Source organism: Onychomys torridus, chromosome 18 (assembly GCF_903995425.1).
Source record: "Onychomys torridus chromosome 18, mOncTor1.1, whole genome shotgun sequence".
In the NCBI taxonomy this organism is placed as follows: Eukaryota; Metazoa; Chordata; class Mammalia; order Rodentia; family Cricetidae; genus Onychomys; species Onychomys torridus.
In genome coordinates, this window is record NC_050460.1 from 56,923,392 (window position 1) to 56,937,725 (window position 14,334).

The following is a 14,334-nucleotide window of genomic DNA, read 5'->3' on the forward strand; positions in this document are numbered from 1 at the left end:
TGTGATCCCGTAAGCCGGTCTAAAATCTAGAAAACGGAAACTAATTTGTGGGGCATGACACAGACCAATAGTTTCTGAGAGGTCAGGGTGGAAAGAAGGGAGTCAGTAGAGAACACCGCAAGCTTGGGGGTGACAGACACATTTACCGCCATGGTTTGCGTGCCCGTGTAAATGTGACAAAACTATGCCGCACACTTTAAACTTGTCACAGTGTGTTTGCTTTATTATGTTGCAATTTTACAGATGCTTATTACATAGCCAAGGCTGGCCTGCAGGCATGTGTCACCACACCCAGCTCATAACAGCTTGCTTTTTAAATAAATGACTGTTTCCAAACAACAACAAGAAATCTGCAGTTGGGAAGAAAATACTGGAGGTTTCTATTGGAGAGGACAGTCGCAGTGGTGGCAATCGGCAACGGTCTCCCAGGACAAGTGTGCTTTCCCTCGCCACCCAGAGAAAACCTCGGTGCGGCAGGGACCAGTTGCCTGGGATTCTGGATTCTCAGAAAGGCTGTGCTAGACACGGTGGCATGGGCTTGTCACTCCAGCACTCAGAAGGTGGAAGCAGGATGATTCAAAGGTCAAGCCCAGGGTAGGCTGCACCCCAAGACTGGCTAATTGAGAAGTGAATCAATGGAGAGCTGGGGTAGAGTGCAGTGAAAAAGCACTTGCCTAGTGTGCTTCAGGGCCAGAGTCCAATTCCCAGTGCTGAGATGGTAGGGAGGTAGATAGATAGATAGATAGACAGACAGACATACAGATACATACATACATAACATAGATATAGTAGACAGATACATACATACATAGATGATAGTAGATAGATAGGTAAATAGATAGATGATAGATAGATAGGCAGACAGACACACACATACATACTACATACATACATACATACATACATACATAACACAGATATAGTAGACAGATACATACATACATACATACATAGATGATAGTAGATAGACAGATAGATAGATAGATAGATAGATGATAGATAAATTAGATAGATACAGAAAGACAGATAGATGATAGACAGACAGACAGACAGATGTGTTTGCAGCCCAGCTCTTGCCAAACCTCACCATACAGAGAGCCTGGATGCACTCACTAACACTACTGCTGCGTAGTACGAGGCAGGCTCTTTCCAAACCTCATTCCCTCCTCACCTCAGCAGGACAAGGAGGATTTTTGTATTTAGTTCCCAAATGGACCACACTGACAGGAAGTGATGGGTCTGCACCATGGATGGATGGGTTTGTAGGTCTCCAAGTTAGCACCGGAGCAAGGCCCCACATGCTTCCTTCTCTCCTGGTCGATGCTCTCTTCACCACCAAGCTGAGTGAAGCATACTACAGGCTTGAATGCCTCCCTCAGAACGCATGCACTGAAAACCCAACAGGTAAGAGAGATGATTTAAAGAGGGCTGAAGAGATGGCTCAGCGGTTAAGAGCACCATCTGCTCTTCCAAAGGTCCTGAGTTCAATTCCCAGCAACCATATGGTGGCTCACAACCACCTGCATCATTACCTGATCTGGTGCTCTCTTCTGGTTGGCAGGGACACATGCAGGCAGAATACTGTATACATAATAAATAAATCTTTTTTTTTTTTTTTTTAAAGAGGGATCAGGTCAGCAGGACTCTGCCCTCATGATGAAAGTCCAGACTGCCACAGTGGAGCCATTCTGGTGCTCTCTAGGAGTGTGACAGAGCAAGAAAGCTCTCACGGACTTCCCAGCCTCCAGAACCACGAGCTGAGTAAACTTCTGTTGTTTATAAATTACCAGGATGTGGTATTCTGTTACAGTAGCGCAGAGACCCAGCCCTGCCTTCTGGAAATCTCCTCCCTGCCCACGGAATCTCCCTGCTGGTAGTCAGGAGAGTTCTGTGAAGGGTGGGGACCACTTGCGTAGCAGCAAGATCAACTTTGCCCCCATCCCCTACGCCGCCGTTGCAGAAGCTGGCTCGGCTATTGCATCACATGCCTGCAAAAGGTGGAGAAATTGAGACCAGCTGCTGCCACCTGGATTTGCCTGGAAGCTGCCTGGGACACCTGGCTCCAGTCCTCACACATCATCCTAGGAGGAATGTCGCTGCATGGGCATATCTAACGGTAGGTGGGCTGGCTTCAGGCCGGCTGTGGGCAGAGAGTAAGAAGGGCAGAGGAGCCTACAGCAAAAAGTTACAGGGAGAGCTCGGCCGCCTGAGCATGTGATGGGGTTATCAGTCTGCTGGGCCCAAAGCTGGCCCGCCCTCCCTCCTCTGCTGGCCCATACTCCACTCCAGAAAGCCCAAATCCTTGTCCTGAGTGGGTAAGGCACAGTGGAAGTTCTATAACTCCAAGCCATGTCTTTAAAACAAGCGGGGGCAGGAGGAGGGCGGTGGGGTGGGGAGGCGGGGTGGTTAGTACCTCCAGATGAAGCACTGAGCGCCAGAATCCAGGATAGCAAGTTCTGTTTAACAGAGAGGGGGAAGTTGGGTCCCAGGCCCAAAGAAGAAGAGGACCTGGCCAGGTCCCCGGGCAAGGGCAGAGCAGAGCCTGAGGCCCTGCTGGCTTCTCACTGGCCCCTGAGAAGCAGCTGTCTGAAGCAGTGGGGCATGAGGTGAAATCCTTTTCCTCACCTGACCTCTCTCCCAGGCCTGGGAGCTGATGTAATCCAGCCCTCTCCCTTCTTGGCCACTGGTCTGGGGATGTGCTGGAACTGATGTTTTTTTGGTGGGATGCTAAATGTACTGTCCATACATAGTCCACTTGGAGACAGACAGGGAGGTGGGGGCCGGGGGCAGAACTGGTGGGCTCTGGGCACACGGGTCCAGGGCAAGCCCCCCAACCCCAGCCTTTACCTTGTCCCTGAGGCTGTCCTCTGTTACTGGGTCTCTCTACTGCCACCAGGCCTAAAGTCTTGACTCTACACAGAGGCCTCAGGCCACTGGCTTCCCCACCCTGGACTTCTCTGAGTCCCTTCTCCACATGCTCTGCCTATCTCCTGGTTGAACTAAAAACTCTAGTCTCCTAAATGGGGCAGTGAGGGTGACCAGACATTAGGCTTCTAGTTGGGAATCCACCTTGAGGGATTTGGGATAGGAAGACAGTAACTCCCTATAGAGACACCCTTAAGTCAGTAACTCTGGATGCTCGCTAGGTCCGCCTTCACCCCTTGCATGCCGTATGTGACCCCAGACCTAGAGAAAACACTATAGCTCTTCATCTCTAGCCAGCCAGATCTCCTCATCCTGTCCAGGACGTCTAGGGACTGCAGCTGGGGAGAGGGAGCAGTGCTGTGCCCTGTGGAAGACCAACACAGTGTCAACCCCCTCAGAACCACTGTGGCCTTCCCTGCCTTTGGTGTGTGAAGCCTTGTCCCCAGCCCAATGTACACTGAAGGGCACTGACTGCACTTGCTGTGGGGCTCCATGCAGACCTCTGCCTGTCTGTAACTCCCAACCTGCTCCCCTGAAGCCCCCAAATAGATAGAACTCAAATGCTGCCCAGACGTCATGTCTCCTCTGACTCCTGAGCCCACACCACTGAACCCATGACCCTTGCACCTTGGTTTCCATGGAGTCCTGCCAGTGAGCGCTAAGGGGACACCAGCATGGCTGTGGTCCACCCACTCTGGGCAGGTGGGGTTTTCCTACCTCTGCAGCAAGCCTGGAGCTCAGCAAGCCTGAAGTCTGTGGTATATAAAGCCTGAGGTGAGGGGTACCATCCCTTCACCCCAAGCTGAGCATTTTCACTGTCTCTCTGTGGGACATCGAGGGCCCCCAAACCTCGTTCTTAAAAGACCTCAGTTAGTCAACCAGACCAGCAGTTAGTCACCTAGCACAGCAACCCTGAGGCTCTGGTCCTGGCTCAGGGGCTGCAGAGCCCCAGGTGGAGACTGCGGTCTCAGCCATGCCTCCCCCAGGCTCAAGGTCCAGACCCTCATAGATGGTAGGGAGCGAGGTGTGCTGACTCAGTCGACGTCGTAGCCCGACCAGCAGTGGCTGGGGAAGTGAGGACACGTCCACGTTGTTTCCCAGATCTATCCAGGCCAACACGGGGAATTTGGTGGTGTCCTTGATAGCCTCAGTGAGTTCACGGGCAGCAGCTCGGGTCAGCCGATTGCCATTGAGCAGCAGTTGGGTGAGGCGGGGCAGAGCCCAAAGGCTGGGCAGCAAGCGGTGCAGCAGCTCATCACTCAGCTCGGTGAAGCTCAGATCCAAAATCACCAGCTCCACACCATGGCTGCCCAGGTAGCGTGTTATGTGCTGCACGTCTCGGGCGGATAGCGGGATGCCGGAAAGGTCCACCGTCTCCCCCACCAGCAGGGTCTTCTGGAGGCTGCTCTTGAGGCTATGGGAGCATGCGGACGGGTGCACTGAACCAGAGCCCAAGGCCCAGGCAGGACCCCACCCACCACAGACAATTACCCACCAACGGCAACCTAGGTCCTCTGGCCTGGCAAAGCCTGGTTTAAAATGCCGCTTCTTGGTCTGGATGAAGAGATGGCTCAGCAGTCAAGAGTACTTGCTGCTCTTTCTGAGGACCCAAGTTCAGTCCTTAGCACCCACATAATGACTAACAACTGTCTGTGACTGCGGTTCCAGCACCGTCTTGCCTTTTCAGGCACCAAGTACAGGCACAGTGCACTTACATGCATGCAGGGAAAACACTCATACACTTAAAAAATAAATGTAAGTAAACCATTTCAAAGACATTAAAAAAAAAAAAAGTTGATGGCCAGAGGCAATGCTAGGAAACTCTCTGAGCTCAGTTTCCCCTCTGGTGAAATGGGAACAAGGGTTGTGGTGAGGACTACATGCATGCATTAAGGCTCTATGTGCGGACTATTATTATTGTGCTTCTTGCATCTGTTAATGTTGTTTATTTTCACGACAGCCCAAGGGTGTGTAGGTGATGGCCCATTCTACAAAGGAACTAAGAGAAGTGACAGAGGTCCCTTGGCTGTCCATCACTAAGTGGGGACCAGGGCTCTAAATCCCAACGCTCTGACCCCTGTGGCCCTCCAGAAGCAGCATCCTTTAAGATAATGAAAACCTTTGCCATGAGCGGCTGTGGGATCATTCTGGTCCTCTCAGCTTTTGGGGCCTAGAGACGGGACAGGCCCAGGATAGTGAAGGGGAAGGAAGTGAACAGTGTGGGCTCAGAGCTTGCTAGGGGAGGCCTCCCTGTGTTAGCGGAAAGAGACACTTGGAGACTGAGGGAGGAGGGTCGGTCCTCCAGGGCCCTCGGCACTCTCTCTCTCCTGTTCTTTATCCACAGCCCGCTGGGAAGATAGGACTGCTTTGGGTGGTGGGTCACTGGGAGCCAGGACCCCATCTATGGAGGCAAGAAGCAATCTCGTGGGTTCTGAGTTTGCCTTGGGCCACAAGGTGTAAGAATAAAACAAGGCGGGGGATACACAGAGCTCAAGTCAACTCCCAGCTGTGGTACTAGGCCTTTGGTTCCAGACTGAGACTGTGTCACGAGGTCCCCCAAACAGGAGACCACACACAGAGCAAGCTGTCGAGAGGCCATGGACGTCTCTGCATCAGGAAGCCTGGAGCTGATGAGTTAGTTCCCAAAGGGCTGCAGGGTAATCAGGGAGGGAATGGCCTTAGGCAAACTACTTTTCCTCCCCTAACTCAGTGTTCCTCCCTGTGAAATGGGAGGCTTATAGACTCTGTCCTGATGAAGATTCCACCTGATGTTCCTGGGCCCCAAGGAGGCACATGTCCTGGGAAGGGACAGGGATGGAGGGACCAGGGAATGGCAGGCGGTGTCACTGTCCTGGAAGAAACGGGAAGCAACTCATATGGAGCATGCAGCTTGGCTTAGGGGCATCTGTTGCTGTGGACCAGGGTAGTTGCCACGACTGGAGCCTTCATGTAGGCAAGGGAGCAACAGAGTGAGATTTTTGCACACTCAGCTCTCAGAGAAGGGACCCTGAAAGAGTGTGCAAGGGCTGTGTGGCTGGGCTCTCCTTACCTGTTCTGGGTTTTCCTGTGGAGCTTCCGCTTGGAGTGAGGGGTGAGGTGGTAGATGAGCTGCCGGCAGATCTTATCAGACGACTTCCAGGGCTCGTGGTCCTGCAGGGGAGGGGAGGGGAACGTTATGGTGAGGATGAGCCTGAGCCTCTTCCATCCTGCCCTGGCTGTATCCTGGCACACAGCCAGGAGAGGCTGCCTCTGGGAGCTGGACAGGCTAGTCTGAGGCCCGCAGTGCCCGGTGGGAGGAAGCCCGGACAATGAGCCCTTGTTCTCTGTCCTCAGGCCTAAGGCCAGTAGCTCAAGCTATCAGCCGGCAGCTTGCCACCCTCAACACCCCCAGGGGACTTGCCACAAGGAGGAGGCCAGACCAGGCCCCTTGAGGGAGCCCTATTCCAGAGACGCCAGTCCCAGAGAATAGGAACGAGCCAGGTCAGCATGTTCTTCCTCTCAATTCTCCAAGCTACGCTGCGCCCGTGGGGCCTGGGTCTGGGCTGACAGGGCTGGGGATTGATGTTTTACCACACCACACAGTTTTCTATTGGTCCTAATTGTATCCCCCAAAGAGGTCCAGCTTGGGGCACACAAGGTATGCTTTCCACACAGCTGGCACTGAGCAGGCCCCATTACCCAGAACCTTCTTTTATACCATAAGCAGCCCCCAGAGCTACACACACACACACACACACACACACACACACAATGACAGTTGATTAGGATGGCTGTGGACTAGCCAGCTGAGTACTGATGTGCGATTCAGAGCTGACAGAGCCTACAGTGGACCCCCTTATGTCATGTGTGTGTTCATTGTGTCCAAGATTCTTGGGGACTCATGGCTGACCACTGACCTACAGGCCAGTGCTGTGTCCATGTTCACAATGGGACATCTGCAGGTGTTGTCAGAACAGGGTCCAAGGAGGTAGAAGCTACAGGTAGCAGGTTCCAAGTTAGCATGACATAGGACTTGTTTGTGACCCAAGCAGCAGTGGACGGGACTGTGAAACCCCTTCCCCAAAGGTGTCCAGGTAGGATAGAGACCAGGGGTCTCAGCCTAGGGCATCTCTCTTCTGACCCAGGTGCAAGAACACGTGGTTCTAACAGTGGACATGTTCTGTGTCCCTATAGGGTTTGTTGGGGTTTTTTTTTTTTTTAGGTTTTTCGAGACAGGGTTTCTCTATGCAGCTTTTGGAGCCTGTCCTGGAACTCGCTCTATAGACCAGGCTGGCCTCAAACTCACAGAGATCCACCTGCCTCTGCCTCCTGAGTGCTAGGATTAAAGGTGTGTGCCACCACCACCCGGCCTCTATAGGTCTTCTGCTCAGGTGGGGTGCACACCACTGCCAGTGGGGAAACAGGTCTACCTAAGAGCATGGTTTTAGAGCTCAGCAAAACAGTTTACACCTGCTCCTGAAGCTCTAGCCTAAGGCCTCAGTGAGCATGAGAACCCAAGTTCCCGGGGCCTATGCCCTCTGACCTTACCTTCTTGGGGCACTGCAGGTCCCGGGCCAGGTTCACCAGCAAGTCATGGGAGATGGGGTCCACCAGGTTAAGCAAAGCCACATTCCTGTAGAGGATGTCAGTGAGGAGGTTCCCTTCAAGGCCCAGGTCCTATGGTTGATGAAATGATAGTTGAGTAAGGCAGAGGTCAGGGCTCTCCTTCTCCCAGCCAGACAGAAGATACACCCCCTGCTGGTTCACATATTTCTAATGATCCCCCCCACTCCTGGCTTGCTGGGATCACTCAACATATGGTGGCAGCCATGTGTCTAGAGAGAGAGGGCATAGTAAGGCCCATGCGTGTGTGTGTGTGTGTGTGTGTGTGTGTGTGTGTGTGTGTGTGTGTGTGTGAGAGAGAGAGAGAGAGAGAGAGAGAGAGAGAGAGAGAGAGAATATCAGGTTACTCACACTAGTTGTTGGCTGTGTAATGTCTTGCTGTGATGCTCTAATAACCCTGAATGCTAATGTCACTAGCACCCCCTTTGGGTCCTTTTTCCCTACCCCTACCCCACCCCTACACCACCCCCATCTCTGAGGTCTCTTGAATTGGGCCACTCTCTTCTCTCCTCTGGGAGTGAGCCTCTTCCCCAGATCATGTTCCCGAAAGCAGCTCAACTAAACTCAGCCTGCTCATTTGTCCCTTTCCAGAGTGCAGTAGGGGACCCCACCCTGTCCACCTCTGTAGGGATCACCTAGCATCCTTTCCCTCTGTCCTCAGCTCACCAAGAGGGTCTCCCTGATCCCACTGCTGCTGCCAAGGTTCAGACCTCAGACCTAGTCACCTTTGCTCAGGGCTCCAAGCCTTCTGCGTTCTTCTCTGGGTTCCCAGGGCCACTCTATGAAACACACATGACCTTTACCCTTCGTTCTACTGGTGGAGACTAAACACCTAGAAGCTGTGCCATCAGAGACTCACAGAATGTGCATAGCCATGATTCTCTGGACTTAACCATCACAGCCTTCCCAGCCTATCAGCCTTCTTCTCTTCAACCAGACCTTGGGGTCAGTGCCCTGATCCTTCACCCCTTGGCCTTCTCCAGTCTACACCTATAGACCTGATGCAAGGCTGAGCATCTTGATTTGTTTTTATTTTTCAAGATAGGGCCTCGGCCAGGCGGCGGTGATACACACCTTTAATCCCAGCACTCGGGAGGCAGAGCCAGCTGAATCTCTGTGAATTTGAGGCCAGCCTGGTTTACAGAGCGAGTTCCAGGACAGGCACCAAAACTACACGGAGAAACCCTGTCTCAAAAAAAAAAACAAAAATAAACAAACAAACAAACAAATAAATAAACAAACAAAATATAGATAAATGAATAAATGAATGAATAAATAAAATATAGATAAATGAATGAATGAATGAATAACTGAATGAATGAATGAATGAATGAATGAATAAAATATAGATAAATGAATGAATGAATGAATAACTGAATGAATGAATGAATGAATGAATGAATGAATAAATAAATAAGTAAGTAAGTAAGTAAGTAAGTAAGTAAATAAGTAAATAAAAGGTAGGGCTTCAATGTATAGCCCTGAGTGGCCTGGAACTCGCTTTATACACTAGGCTGACTTGGAACTCAGAGCTCTACCTGCCTCAGCCTCCTGTATACTAAGATTAAAGGCGTGCGCACAAAGGGTGTTTTAGAGGATATGCAGGCAGCCTCCATGCGCCATCCTCTCACCCCTCCGCCAGAAGATATGCCCTGTGCTGTCCTGAGTGCGCGGGAAGTCAGGCCAGGCAGCAGGAAGGCAATGGGCTGTGGTGACAGAGTGCCTGCAGGGTATGGGGCAGGATGGGGGCCTGGATATGCCTCGAATCTCAACTTCTAGGGAGACAAGGAGGGGACTTAGCTGCTCTCTGAGGTTGATCCCCTCCCAGATGCTTCCAGGAAAAATTAAAGTCAATGCCTTGGGCTCACACAGATAGTGATCTGTACTTCTAGGCAATATGCCTGGCTGGGTGCTGCCTGCCAGTTGCTCTCCTGTTTGTTTGTATTTTCAGTGCGGTTCAAGCTACAGAAGCCAGCTCAGGGGGGAGGATCTGGGAGGAAGCAGGCTGGTGAGTCTGGGCAGATCCAGACAGAGCCCCAGACAGCAGCCTACCTTCCCCTGGCCTGGTCAGTGCCTCTTAAAGAGACAGCTCCACTTTTCCAGACTGCCGAGTCTACAGAGAGGGCAGTGGTGGAGGCCGAACAGGACTGGAAGTATCCAGCCCTGGATCACCACCTCTCTGAGACGCTGTCTCTCTTCCTTCCTCCCTCTCCCTCCCTCCATCCCTCTCCCACCCTCCTCTCTCTCTCTTTCTCTCTCTGCCCCCCCCATTATAAGTTGGTCCTGAGCTTGCTATGTAGCTGAGGATGACCTTGGACCCCTGATCTCCTGCCTCCATCTCCCAGGGGCTGGGGATATAGATGTGGACCACCATGCCCGGTTTATCCTGTTCTCGTTCATTCATTCTCTCTCTCTCTCTCTCTCTCTCTCTCTCTCTCTCTCTCTCTCTCTCTCTTAAATAGGGCTAGGATAGCTAGAGCTCAGGCCTCCTAAATGCTCTAACCCTGAGCTACACCCCTAGACCCCTTCTCTCAGTGTTTGTCCGTGTCCCTGGCTCATCACTTCTCTCAGTTTCTCTATCTCTAAGCACTATCTACCTTCATGGCGGGGCCAAGAGCTACTGCAGGGCGTGAGGAGGCTGAATGGGGAGTGATTTCCCCCGGGATAGTGCTGGGACAGGCATCCCTGTCTCCTAGGGCAGCTCAGGGCTCAGGGTCTCCGGCTAGGGTACCAAATGTGTCTCCCAAGGGCCAGATGGGGCACTGTCGTGTACAAATGTGGTTGTGTATTCTCAGTGGGTTCAAGCTGCCTGTTAGAATGGGTGGTGCCCGCGCTAGGGCTTTGTCTGTCCTGTCATGATGTCTGTCTCCTGGCGCACCCGCCGCCGACCATCTGGGTTGTGTCTCCCAGGACCCCTTTCTCCCGGATCTGGTGCTTCCTTTCTTCCTGCAGGATGGGTAGCTGTGCTTTTCCCGTTGTCCTTCAGCATGAGATGCCCCATACCCTCACCCACTCCAACTCCTGAGAAGGTCCAAATGCGGGCTCTTAGCTCCTGACTGGCGGTCCCTCAACACACACAGCACACCAGACTTCAAATCCCAGCGCCCCAACATGCCAGCCCCATCTTTGGCAAGCAATCCCCCCAGCCCCACCTGGCCCTCCCTTTAATCCGCGCCCTCCCTCCACGCAAGAACCTCAACGTCTGCAAAACCCGCCGCCGTGCGCGCTAGGAACCCACCCGCCCAGAAGCCCGCAGCCCCGGCTCCTCCCTGACCCCCCACCCCCCCCAATCCCGGGCCGCCCGGCTCCTTCTCTCGCCTGGCGCAGGAGGCGCAGCAGCTGCCGGGCGCGCTCCGGCCGCCGCTCGCGGAGAGTGGACTGGATCTCTCGCAGCCAGCGCACCCGGCGCTCGTAGGGCGCGGGCCCGGCCCCTGTCGCCGCAGGGGCATCTGAGCCGCCCGCTGCCCTTGCCCGCCGCCCCAGCCGCGCCCCCATGGCCGCCGCGGGCGGGCGGGCGGCGACAGGGTGGAAGGGAGGCGGGCTATCTGCGGCCCGCGCCCCGCCCGGGATGCGCGGGGTGGGCAGCGCCGGGTCTACGGCTGCGCGCCCAGGCACTGGCCGCCAGCGTGGAGCCCGGGATCACTCCTCTTTGGCAGAGGTTTCCCTGTCGAGGGCCCCGCCCGCGAAGGACCTGGCGTTCGAGCTCTTCCCCCCCCCCCCAGGCGGCCAGGGGAGATGCTGAGGGCAGGGTGGCATTTGGCACCTCTCCATCATGTGGCCCCAGCGCTGACTGTCTTTGGGGGGAATAGTCGTCCGACAGTACAAAAAAAGTGGTTCAGGCGGGTGAGGGTGCTTTAGGCAGTGACAGCACCCGCTTTCAGAAATCGCCCCTGCGAGCCAGTGTGTCTGACTTGTCCACTCTGTGGATGTTACTAGCCTTGGCCAATCACGAATGACACTTCCTGCTTTGAGGGGGACCGACAGGCCTGGACAGGTTGAGCATAGACGGCCTCCTCTGACCCCCATGTCTGAGAGATGAATAGACTAAGCCCACCTCTGGGCAGCCTGGCACCAGGTCCTGCATATGTTCCTGGTCCTACTTTTCCTGCCTAACAAAAGGGGATGATGGTAGTGCGTGCGGGGGGTGGGGGGGGGGGGGGGCGTTCCCTGGCTCCTCTGAAGACCACATTTGAGCTCAGGACCATCTAGCTCTAGACGGGTTTCCTCAGCAGATTCTATCGGAAGCCTGTTGCAGCCCTACCTGGTCGCAGTTACAAGCTTCTCACAATACGTAGGAGGGGGCATTTATGGCTCTGCAACTCTAGCCTCCCACCTCCACCTTTAGTTAAGGAACGTGTCCAGCCTGAGTCTGGTGGGATGCCTGGCTGGGCAAGTGTGCAAGCCTAGTTGAAACCTGTGGGGGAAGACCTATTCCAGGGCATTTAGTGAGGGATGTCTGCCAGGATCCTTCGTTTGGGTCAAGCATTGCTTGACCAGAAACTGGAGTTGGCAGTGGGGGACTGGATGCCAGGCTTTGTGGTCCCCTGGGGCTGAGACCCTAAAGACTAGCCAGAAGTCAGCAGAGTGGGCAGTTCCTTGACCACTCACTGATACCCCCTAACGAGTTTTAGGCTGATTCCTAGGCTTCCTTTTCCCCAGCAGCCTCCCACCCCCTCCTCGGCAGCAGTATTGTCCTAGGGCCACCTTGGCACGACAGGTTTCCTCCCTGGCAAACCTGCATGACTACCCAGCCTGCCCTTCCCTAGGGCCAAGGCTGTTGCTGAATTGACAGTGTGTGCAAGCCAGAGCTTTGAGCAGTAGTCCAAGTGTCCCAGGGACTGCTCAGACCCCTTGCCCAGAGCTGGAAACCAGGTAAGCGTTCATCCCCTCTCTTCCTCCCTGCACCCTTTGGGCTGGAGACAGACCTGGATGCCTCCCAGATCCTGACCATGTTGTTTCCGGAGGCTAAGCCAGGCTAAGTGTCATGCCTTGGAGTATGAGAAGATGAAGGTGGGAGCCAAGGGGGAGGAGAGAGGAGGGTGGGCTGAGCACCACGCTGGAAAGGAACAAGCTAGGCAATGCCTTAGTCCTGTGGCAGGTAGAGAGCTGCTCCCAGCCCCTTCTCTATGACCCTCCCTAGCTGAGGGATTCCTAAAGGACTTTTTCCAGGAAAAGAGGAAGTTTGGTATCTGGCCCCAGATCCTGGGGTGAGCTTTCCTTAGCCTGCTGTCTGGGTGCCTAGGTGAGTTGGCCCTTGGGCACTGTTTCTGGCTTAACCTAACTTAGACAAGAATTCCTGTAGACAGAGCTGTCCCCTCGGCAGTGGGCACATCATTCCACCTCACCAGTCTCCATGTATACTGAACTAAAGGCTGCTGGCCCTACTCCCTGGAGTTGTCCTGGGCAGCAGGGCGTGTGGCAAGCTCTTGGTGAGGCAGACTACTGCTGCCGTCTCAATCTCTAGGAATGATGTAGGCCATAGAGGTTTGACCTGGGTCCTTCAGGGCAGGTTTGCCACCCTGACAAAGCCCACGGAGATATAAAAAATGTGAGGCAGTGAGTATGAAAGAGAGGACACCGTCAGACTCCAGGCCTTGATGGGACATATGAGGCTCCAGTGGGAATTGCCAGTGGGAATTGGAATATATATAAGTATTGGGAGCAGTTACATCTTGGGTAACCCACTGGGAGTGGACAGGAGTCCAAGGTCTGGGTGAACCAGCAAGGAGAGTGGAGGGCTACACAAGGGTATGGACCTGAACCAGCCCCACCTTTGGGCTCTTTTTCCATCTACACAATGAGAAAACCCAAACACACACACACACACACACACACACACACACACACACACAGTCCACTCAAGGCTGTTATCTCAGCAAGAAACCATGTGATACCAAGCTGAGCTTCCCAGTAGCCAGGACAAAGGACATAATCTTTGATGTTTGTTTGTTTGTTTGTTGAGATAGAGTCTCACTTAACCTAGGCTAGTCTTAGTTAAGTCAGCTGAGGATGGATTTGAACTCCTGATCTTTCCCTGCCCACCTCCGAAGCTTTGGGATTACAGATTTGAGCCACCATGTCCAGCCACAGAATGGTCTTGAAACCTTCCCTGGGAGGAAGGAGGCAGCTAGGTCCTCGACAGAGACACTTTCCCTGATCTCACTCTGTCAGGAGTGGGTTCTCTGCCTTCAGCAGGAATTGCCACGGAGGTAAAGGAGGCAACAGACCGGATTCAGATTCCCTGCTTGCTCTTTCCTGAATGTGCAGCCACAGGCAAAGGAGGAAGAACCTTTACTTTCCTGTGGTTGCTACAACCAATCGCAGCAAGTTCAGAGGCTTCAAAGAGCCAAGTTCTAGCAAAGCCATGCTCCCTTGAAGACTATAAGGCCAGATTCTTCTCCTTCTTCTTCTTCTTCTTCTTCTTCTTCTTCTTCTTCTTCTTCTTCTTCTTCTTCTTCTTCTTCTTCCTCCTCCTCCTCCTCCTCCTCCTCCTCCTCCTCCTCCTCCTCTTCTTCTTCTTCTTCTTCTTCTTCTTCTTCTTCTTCTTTTTTCCCTCCTCTTCTTCTGAGCTTTCTGGCAATCCTTGGGGCTGTTTGGCTCCTACTTGTGTTCCTCCGACCTCTGCTTCCATCTTCACAGGCCTGTCTCCCCTGTACGACTGCTCAAATGGCCATCTTGTGAGACCACTAATTACTGCATTTAGGGCCTATCCTAATCCAGTATGATCTCATCTCAGCCAATTATCTTGTGAAGACTCTATTTCTAAATAAGGTCACACTCTGAGCTCCCTAGTATGCATGGGAAAAC

At 53.4% G+C, this 14,334-nt stretch overlaps 2 protein-coding genes across 2 annotated transcripts in view; one reads left to right on the plus strand and one right to left on the minus strand.

Moving 5' to 3' along the window:
- Window positions 1-1,588: 1,588 nt before the first annotated feature.
- On the minus strand, window positions 1,589-11,120 carry Lrrc75b (leucine rich repeat containing 75B). Its single transcript, XM_036168188.1, has 4 exons — window positions 10,846-11,120; window positions 7,453-7,581; window positions 5,975-6,075; window positions 1,589-4,339 (listed from the first exon to the last, which is right to left on the minus strand). The coding sequence occupies exons 1-4, from the start codon at window positions 11,020-11,022 to the stop codon at window positions 3,820-3,822; spliced, it is 927 nt and encodes a 308-aa protein (XP_036024081.1). The 5' UTR covers window positions 11,023-11,120; the 3' UTR covers window positions 1,589-3,819.
- The window catches only part of Ggt1 (gamma-glutamyltransferase 1), a 31,906-nt gene continuing 23,850 nt past the window's right edge, over window positions 6,279-14,334 (plus strand). Inside the window, exon 1 of the mRNA XM_036168187.1 lies at window positions 6,279-6,405. The gene's annotated coding sequence lies outside the window, so the exon portion shown is untranslated. The remainder of the gene's footprint in view (window positions 6,406-14,334) is intronic.